This window comes from Hordeum vulgare, chromosome 1H, assembly GCF_904849725.1.
Source record: "Hordeum vulgare subsp. vulgare chromosome 1H, MorexV3_pseudomolecules_assembly, whole genome shotgun sequence".
Taxonomy (NCBI): Eukaryota; Viridiplantae; Streptophyta; class Magnoliopsida; order Poales; family Poaceae; genus Hordeum; species Hordeum vulgare.
The window spans coordinates 371,764,661-371,774,339 of record NC_058518.1 but is presented as its reverse complement, the minus strand read 5'-3'; the positions used below and the strand labels follow the sequence as shown (position 1 = coordinate 371,774,339).

Genomic DNA, 9,679 nt, shown 5'->3' with positions numbered 1-9,679 from the left:
GCGGGGTCCATAGTCCTGTCGTATTGTTCTATGCTTACGGTTTTAAACCCTTCCATGAATTGGTGTTGCATGACCTCATCTGTGAAGCACAGTGGGTGAGCGGCGCATCTTACCCGGCCTATACTGTGCCGGAGATCGGCTGTTAGTTGTGCCCGGTATGATTTCCGATCTTTGTTGTTGTGGGTAAGCCGAGGTCGGTCTCCATCCCATCGAGTGGGAGAGTACCTTCTGGATCCATAGATGGATCTTTTGTAACCTGTTTTGTTGTCTAAATCATGACATAGCTCATGTTTGCCCTGGGCTGCATGTGTTCCTTTCCTTTCCTGCGGGGTGGTTTCGGTCTATACTCGGTTTCTCTGTCCGCTCTGTCGCGCCCTCGAGGTGGTCGATCGGGCTGGTCGTACTGTGTGCGCCTAGGGGACATGGGTTCTCGGGCCTTGTCATCGAACTGAGGCAGCAGGCGCCGGCGTGGGTAGCTTTTGTTTTGAGCCGGCCACTCGGTGTCATATCCTTCTTCGGCTGCCAATACTTTTGTCCATCTATTGTTGATGGTTTCTTCTTTGGCTTGAAGCCGTTGTTGCTTCGCCTGGAGGTTGCGGGCGGTAACTATAAGCTGCTGCCTGAATCGTTCCTGAGCTTCAGGATCCTTGGGAACTGTAAAGTCTTCGGCCTCCAAGCTTTCATCCACGTCGTCAGGAGAGAGGTAGTTGTCATCGTCTGAATCATCGGGGTCGTTGGGATCGGACTAGCTTTCGGGCTTGTTCGGATCCTCCAGTGGTTGCTCGGGAGCTCCAAGGTTACCGGTGTCCTGTTGGGTTGTGTTCTCCTCGGTGCCCTATATGTTCCCCCTTCCCTTGTTCGCCTTGGATTGTTTGCGTTTCTTTTGACCCTTTAATGGATTGTCCATGGACTTATCATCGTTTTGTGGTACGGGGGTATGACTGCCATTGTCATTAGGTGTGTCCATCATGTAGACGTCATAGGTGGAGGTGGAAGTCCATCGCCCCGTGTTTACAGGGGCGGGGCCATCGGCCGCATAATCCATGTCTTCGTCCTCCTCGGAGGCGTAATCCAATACGTCGGTTAAGTCTTCGATGGTGGCTACCAAGTGGATGGTGGGTGGGCCATAAAAGTCCTCGTAATCCGCATCTGGACCGGTCCGAGTATAGCTCAGGTCTGATCCATCCGCGATCTTCAACGATTGGATCTCATTGAGTGCCTCGTTTAACATCAAGAGGTTGTCCAAATCGATCTCTTGATGTTTTCGGAGCTGACCTCCGTAGCTTCAGTGAGGGATGCGAGTTCGACAATGATCGTCTGCATTTGCCCAGGCGTAGAGGTCGGATCCGGACTCGAAGCCAACTCTCCGAAGAGGGAACCGAGGCCATGGCCGGACAAGAGACCCGAAGTCAAGGCTTTGGGATTTTGGAGCTCATCGGGCGAAACTGTGATCTTAACAGGGAGAAGATTGCCCCGGGAGTCGATGGAGAACTCAAGGTTCCCAAACCTTATCTCCTGTTCGAGGACGAGACATCCGATCTGGCCAAGGCGATCGGTCGGGTCGGCGCGTAGCGTGAAGCTGCCGAGCGTGAGAACGTGCCCGAGGATGAAGATGTCCCCATTGCTGATTCGGTCGCTTACGATTAAGCGGGCCATCAATCCTTCCGACGATCCCATAGCGGAACTGTCAATGAAATCACCATTGTCGGTGTCAAAACCGGTGGATCTCCGGTAGGGGGTCCCGAACTATGGAACTTGGATCGATGGGTTGTGGGAGACGAAGGAGACAATATTTACCTAGGTTCGGGCCCTCTTGAGGAGGTAAAACCCTACGTTTTGCTTGATTATATTGATGGTGTATGAGGGTTACAGCGTTGACCTACCTCGAGAACGTATGAGTTAAACCCTAGATGAATCAACTTGGCCACGCGGACGAAGCCCTCTGGTTTATATAGACACTAGGGTCCCAAGGGTTACATACAACCTCCTCCAGTCGGGGATAGATGCGCCGATCTAGCCTACCAAACTTGAACGATACGCCAGTCTTCGGAACTTTCCTTCTTGAATACGAAGTCGTTATGCAGTCCGATCTTCAATAATACGGTCCATATGATCGACCATTAAAAGATGGGCCGACCACCCGAGGACCGCTTAATCCAGGACTCCCTCACCCATCCCCTCACCTTTAAGGAAGAATGGAATGAGCGCTACACCGCCTATCCCTCGCCCATCTACCATGTTGAAATTTTCAAGGAGACCATCATCAGTAAGGCATTGTCGACGAAAAGGGAGTGCGCCGTCTGGCTTGAATACGAGGAGGCACAAGACGATTTGGTCACCAAATTCAGCCACTCTCATCAGATCCATGCTGGACCGTCCCTGCCTAGACTCGTCACATATGCATGTGCAATGTCCATAGTATTCACAATCAGCGTGGAGCTAAAAAAACAGAAATGATATAAAAATGTCGCTAATCAACTTTTCTTTCACTACATAAGAACTTTGTAACGCAATGCTTAGCCAATTTAAAGTGTTGAAGACCTCAAAAGTGTATGACTATTGATGAGTCGATGCTGTACTGCTAGGTACCGAAATGAGTCGTTCCAATCACAAGGAAACAGAACACTGCCGCCGCCTCGTCGTGTAATCCCGGATCACAGCAAGCGGCACAGAACTCAGAGCGAGCTCGGTGCGCGCGAGCCAGCGGCTGACCACATCGGCACCCCGTCCACATCGGGCACCTTCCCAGTCCTCTTGGCCCTTGCTGAGCAGTGCCTCCAGCTCTCTTCTACCATTGCGTCATTGCCATCACCGTTCACCACGGAAAAGGTTCAGCCCGGTTGCCCCGCCGCTGCTCTGAAATCGCCCAGCGGCGGCGCTGAAGTTGGGTTTCGTCGCGTCGTCGCCCGTGACGACGATGTGCTGGTCAACCATCGGTCTCGTCGCCGCGGGAGGACGCCTCTCTGGATGCGTTTCTCTGCATTGCTTGCCGTAGCCGCGCGATTTCCCCGTCTGCTCTCGCCAGAGCCGTAGTCTGACGACGGTGTGCTGTTCAAGCATTGTTTCGCTGCATTGCTTGCCTTAGCTGCGCAATTTCCATGTCTGCTCTCGCCAGAGCTGCCTCAAGCTCTTCCCTCTTCTTCACCTCCTCAAGGTACAACTCCTCGTGTTCTCTCGCCTGCAAGGTTCAAAGTTCCGATCAAACTCTGAAGAAAATACTATACATTGCAGGCTTTAATTCTGTCCTGTCTTGCACTGAATCTCATATCCGATTTCCGGTCAGGCTGTACTTTGTGGAGAGATGCGGCCATTTCTTCTTCTGCCTTTTGGCGCCTGTGGGATTCCTTCAGAGCTCTTCTCATCAGCTCCTCGACTGCTTTGCGTGCCTCTTCGATCTCGTCGTCCAAACCCAGTTCCATCTCGACGTCATCCTACAAAGGTTAGAAGAAATAAAGAAGCACAGGTGATGGATCCTGTGATTTTGCAAAAGGCAGTGCCGGGAATTAGAAGATGGGATTGCATGATCTGATGCACCTCTTCCTGGGGAGGTTGCAAATGCTGAGCTTCATGGCCAAGATTAGTGGGCAATGGTGCAGGAACAGTTAACGATGCAATTTGCACCTCCTTGTCCCTGCAATGGTAATTGGGTCAGTTTGCCGAAATAGAACTTGTAAGAGAATCGGATATTTTCGGACTGTGGATAAAAAAGTTTACCTGGTACAGACTAGCTGCTCCTTGCAGACGAACCAAATCTTGCATGATGGATCAGCTCTCTGCATTATTTCTGTCGCTGTCCTGGACACGGGCTTGTCCAGCTTACTGAAACCGGAAATGAGAAGTCATCAACGTGGAAACTTACATGTTGCAGAGCTCCCTGTCCCTACCGAAAAAATGAAAAATAAAAGCAAACACAGAGCATGTCTGTATTTTTGCAAGAAACACAGTTATGTTGTGAGTTGTGTGACAGATATCAATGTCATACCTCGTGTAGTGCCTGTCCGCGGCTGCTGCAATCACCAGCTTGGTGACCCGATGGAGCCGTATGAGCTCGACGAGACCGGACGCGGCGTCTTCCTTCTCGATCACCAGCTTCTCGCATTTCACCTTGATTTCTGAGCACTGATGGACGTAGTCGTCCAGCACCTCGTCGGCCCTCTCACGCTCCGCCCTTCTGAACGCGCGCACCGGCTCGGGGCTCAGCTTGCTGGCGTGGAACTTGACCCCCACTGAGATTTCAGGACAGAGATCAAACACATATGCGATGAACTAATCCTCACATCGCCGCAGATGGATGTACTACTCCGAGATGAAGGAACGCACGACGGACGTACTGATAGGGATCATCTGCGGCGGGACGTGCACGTGCGCGACGACGACCGTGGTGCCGGCGCCGCCATAGAGATGGCGGAGAGCCCACGACAGCGTGGACTGCCCCGCCCTGGGCTCCGCCGGCACCGCCACGAACACCTTCTCGTCCTCCGCCGCCGCCTCCATCGACCGATCGTCTCCACCTCAGCTAACGATCCGATCCTCCTTGATCGTCCCGTACGTACGTGGAGCTCGATGTCTCGCGCGGCTGAGAGGGCGGGCGGCAACAACTATGAGGAGGCGACTCTGGGGGACGCGGTCCAGGGCACGGTGGCGCGTCGCCGTGGGAGGAGAAAGCCAGACGGGGAGCGACAGCGACGTGGTGGTGCAAGTAGGCCATTGGTCAACTCGATCCAAGCCTCGGTTCTGAAGAGCTCGGCCTTGCTCCTTCCGAGATCACGTAAACTAATGCGTTCCACGGAGTAGTCGCCGGGTTTCCAATTCCGATCGGCTGGAATCTACACGGCGGGAGCTAAAAGATGCCGGGAATATAAGCGACATGCACTGAACCTGCCTGGTCTGTTCGTGCAGCTGGGGTTGTGTCGTATTACACTGCATCTCTTCTTTTTCTAGTGATGAAGAAACGGCAAAGGCTGTTTCTTCAAAGGATTAAAAAAGGTACAATAGCTGATGTGTACTGTAGTTTTCAATTCGGTTAAACCGAAATCCAGTGAAGAACTCGTGCGAAAAGGACAGACTTGTTAATTGAATTGAAAATGAGAAATACAAATAAAAGGCCAACGATCCTTAGACTCACGGCCACTTTTGTTACAGAATACAGTACATCTGAACTCATCCGTTCCTAAATATAAGTATTTTAGATTATTTTTATCGACTACATACGAAGCAAAATAAATCAATTCATACTTCAAAATATGTCTATATACATCTTTATATAGTCCGTAGTGAAATCTCTATAGAAAAGTATTTAGAAACTGAGGGAATAGTAGCTGAGAGCATCTCAATCACACCCCGTAAAGCATCATCCTAAAAAACAATATACATACCCTCTAAAACAAAGTGGGGCATCATGCAGGACAGATCGTGTAATTCGTACAATAAATGTTTTTATTGTTTTTTCTCCTCACTCTTCTTCCTTCCCGGGATGTACGCATGGACACAATCGAACTCCGGGCGGCGAGAATGGTGTTGCTCCGGCCTGCCACCTGATGTGGCCCGCTGCCTGCTCCAGCAACGCATTGGCCCGCCACATGCGCCGGCGATGCTTCGGCCGACCGCCGGCAAGCTCCTCCGCTTGCTCGCTGCTTTGCGTGGTACTTCCGTGCTTACTACCGCGGTCATTTCGCTTATTTATTTTTTTGGTTCTGTGTAAGTTTATGTTGTCCCCGAGGCACTTGCGGCAGTAGCATGGTAGTAGTGCGGTAGTGTCGCTTGTGCGGTATTTCCACTTGCTACTACCGCTTATGCTCGTAGGGTGTGCAAATTTACGTTGCCTAAATTCATGGTCGTGCTAGTAAAGCAGTAGTTACATGGTAGTACTGCTCAGTGGAGTACATTTGTTGTGTCATCGCTCTAATACTATTGTTCCTCTATGCCTGTAGTTTTAAGCGGGTGCACTGCTCTGATAGGCGGTAGTACCAGTCCGGCGGCGCTACCGCTCCAGTACAAGAAGTACTCATAGGCTACGGCAGGAACTGCCGTTGTATGCGATAGTACCGCTCCCATGAGCGGTAATATCGCTTGAGTGCGGGTTGAGTGCATAATGGTTGGATTTAATGCTCCACAATATAAATAAATGGGGTCTTGTTCCCCAAGAAGACCCGCCTCTTATCTCTTTGCCTCCATTGTTTCCCCAAAGCTCATTTTCACATGTCTCTCTGCCTAGCCACTAAAGTTTGTTGATTCCCTAGGGTTTGGATGAGAGGGCTTCGATCTACACTTCCATCAAGAGGAAATTGATCCTTCCCCCACTAATCTCTTGCGTATCCTGATAGTCTTGGGTGTTTGGACACCCTAGATGGAAGAAGTCACCTCGAAGCCACATTCCATTATGGTGAAGCTTCGCGGTGGTGTTTGGAGCCTTCAATTAAGTTGTGGAGAGAGCATCAATCTTGTTTGTAAAGGTTCGGTCGCCGCCTTCAAGGACACGACTAGTGGAATCACGACATCTTGCATTGTGCGAGAGCGTGGTGGGAATATGTTGGCCCTAGTGGCGTCTTGGGGAGCATTGTGCCTCCACACCACTCCAACGGAGATGTACCTTCCCTAAAGAGAGGGAACTTTGGTAACACATCCTCGTCTTTATAGACTTCACTTGTGGTTACTTCTAACCTTTACTTTGTGCAAGCTTATATATGGGTTGGTATATTTCGCTTGCTTGTGTTGTTGTCGTAGATCTCAACATATAGGTTGTCCACCTAGTTGCATATCTATACAACCTATTTTGTTATTAAACCTAAATTGTTAAAAGAAGCTAAAAATTGTTAGTCTCCTATTAACCCCTCTCCAGTCGACCATATTGATCATTTCAATTGGTATCAGAGTTACATCTTCATATTAAGGGTTTTACCGTCTAAAGAGTATGGTTGTCGACGGGATGAGGATGCTCTCGCGGTCGTGAACCCAACTATGGCCACTCAGGGTGCTTTAGATGAGGCCATGGGACTCACTTAAATCAACCATAGCGGACTAGGTTAAGGACATGCAAACTAAATTCCTTAAGGGCATAAAACCTATCACCGATCCTAAGGTAGTAATTTATCCTACTTCCTTGGAAGCGGAAACCGACTCCATCAAGGAGGTGGCTAATAGTTTAAAGCCAAGTTTCTCTCAAGGAAAGAATGAGTAGGGCATCGATGTCGTTGTTGTTCCTCCTCGGGCCTATGGAGGACCGGTCCCCTCACCTCATAAAAATTTTCGTGGACCTCCTGCTTGTAAGTGCATCTAGTGCCCCTTAGTGATTTTGGTGGTTTGAAGACTTATAGGTTAAGGGACTAATATGTTTGTGAGTGTACACACGCTCTATAAGTCGCTGAGGAGTTTGATTTATACGATGAATATCAACCCCTAAAAATGTATGTCTTTGGCTGAAGACTTTGGTCTTTCCTCGAAGACTTTGATCGCGAAGAAATTGCGATGAAATTGATATTCCTCATGAAGATATTGAAGATGAGGAATTCAGTGGTCCCGAAGAAAACACGCTGGAGACTTTGAAGCGTGAAGTTTTATTTCTTCTATTTCATTTTCTTTACACTCGAGTCATAGGAACACCGTAGTTTTAAAGGGGGTCGAGGTAAAACTACGAAATGATTTTCCTCATGATGCTCAACCCAAGCCTAAATCTACCAAAGCCTCAAATTGAGGAATATAAGAGACATGAGGACTTTCACAGTTGAAAGTTCTGACTGTTTTCGCGCCACGCGCCACCTCACTGATCTTATCAAATCCAACGATCACATTATTTAAGGGCATTTATGTCAAATCATGTCGGGATGCTCCCAGGCTATAAATAGCCGTTCCCACAACCACTAGCTGGTTGGCTGCTCCGAGCGAAACTGGCACTTGTCATTTAGATCAACCCAAATTCCTCAGAGTCTTCGAGAGAAAATCTTCAAGTGAGGAAATGCCCCCAAACACCAAAACCCCAAACCAAAAACCAAGTGATTGAGCGTCACTGAAGAAGTTGTTCCTGTGTGGAATTGAAGCATGTTACCTTTAAGGACTGTGCATCCTCCAGACGGTTAGGCATCATGGTCTAGAGAATCCAGCAGTTAATTGTGGACCATCGGGTGACCGAGTTTGTGAGGGTCTGGAAGTCTGCCCTGAAGACTTACCACGAGTGTTGGGCGAGGACTATGTGTTCTTAGCTCAAGGAGAATATGGTAGGCACTGTGTGTCCCGGGACTGTGTGTCCCGGGACTGTGCGTCTTTTTGGTTTCAATACCAAGCCGCTCCGAACCAGACGTACAACTGTCACAACAGTTGGAACTGGGTCATCAACAACTCTCTTCATCGAGCTACGGGTTCTATTTCTTCAGCTCTTTCATTTCCTCAAATTGTATGTTGAAGACTTTCATCTCTGTTGTTTGAAGAATTTGTCTGAAGACTTACTCTGAATTTCCTCAATCTTAAATTCTTCACTTGAGTTAATCTTCACCTGCTTACTCTCTACTTGCGAACTGTGAAAAAAAGAACAATTTTGAAAAATCCCGAACAAATTTGAAAGCATGAACAAATTTTTAAAGCATTGACATTTTTTAATTTTAAGATTTTTTTATGCCGATAACAATTTTAAAAAAACTTGAATAAATTTGGAAGCGCGAACAATTTTTTAAAGCACGAAGTTTTTTGAATCTTGAGAACAAAATTTTGAAAAGGAGAACAATTTTAGAAAACCCTGAACAAATTTGAAAGCCCGAACAAGTTTTTAAAGTAGGAACCTTTTTTGAATTTTAAGAACATTTAAAAAAACGTGAACAAATTTGGAATTGTGAACTGTTTTTTAAAAGCACAGATATTTTTTGAATTTTGAGAAGAAAATTTTGAATAGGAGAACAATTTTGAAAAAAAACAAATTTAAGAAAAACGTGAACAAATTTGGAAGAGCGGACAAATTTATAAAGAACTAGGTTTTTTTACATTTTGAGAAGAAATTTTGAAACGAGAACAATATTGAAAAAACATGAACAAATTTGGAAGCGTGAATATTTTTTTAAAACACGAACATTTTTTGAATCTTAAGAATAAAATTTGAAACTGAGAACAAAATTTGAAACTGAGAACAAATTTCAAAAACCCCAAACAAATTTGGAACATGAACAAATTTAGAGCACGAACATTTTTAATATTTTGAGAACAAAATTTTAAGCTGAGAACAATTCTAAAAAATCCTGAACAAATTTTAAAGCACGAACAATGTTTTAAATCATGAACAATTTTTGAATCTTAAGAAGTTTTTTGAAACTTAGATTTTTTTGAATATTAGTAATAAATTTTGAAACTGAGAACAAATTTGAATATTAGTAATAAATTTTGAAACTGAGAATAAATTTTAGAAAATACAGAACTTTTATTCAAAAATGGTAACATTTTTTGAATATTCAAAAGCATTTTTTGAAAATCCAAGAGCATTTTTTGAAAATTAAGAACATTTTTTGAAACAGAAACAGAAAAGAAAACCGTTTCAGGAAACTTTTGAATTTTTTTTCCAAAACCAAAAAAAACCACTGGAAGGATTTCAAAACAGGACACTGCAATCCCCGGGCAAGCCCATTTGAAAAACGATCCCTCTCGCGCTTTATGGGAAGCCCCCCCAACATGGCTTCGAGGGCCTCCTATACGGCGCAACAGG

The 9,679-nt window shown here is 46.6% G+C and overlaps 1 protein-coding gene across 1 annotated transcript; it reads right to left on the bottom strand.

Annotated features, from left to right (window-relative positions):
• Window positions 1-2,399: 2,399 nt before the first annotated feature.
• Window positions 2,400-4,775, bottom strand: LOC123438197 (U-box domain-containing protein 33-like). Its single transcript, XM_045115760.1, has 6 exons — window positions 4,332-4,775; window positions 3,983-4,226; window positions 3,715-3,819; window positions 3,535-3,631; window positions 3,291-3,431; window positions 2,400-3,178 (listed from the first exon to the last, which is right to left on the bottom strand). The coding sequence occupies exons 1-6, from the start codon at window positions 4,492-4,494 to the stop codon at window positions 3,053-3,055; spliced, it is 876 nt and encodes a 291-aa protein (XP_044971695.1). The 5' UTR covers window positions 4,495-4,775; the 3' UTR covers window positions 2,400-3,052.
• Window positions 4,776-9,679: the final 4,904 nt, after the last annotated feature.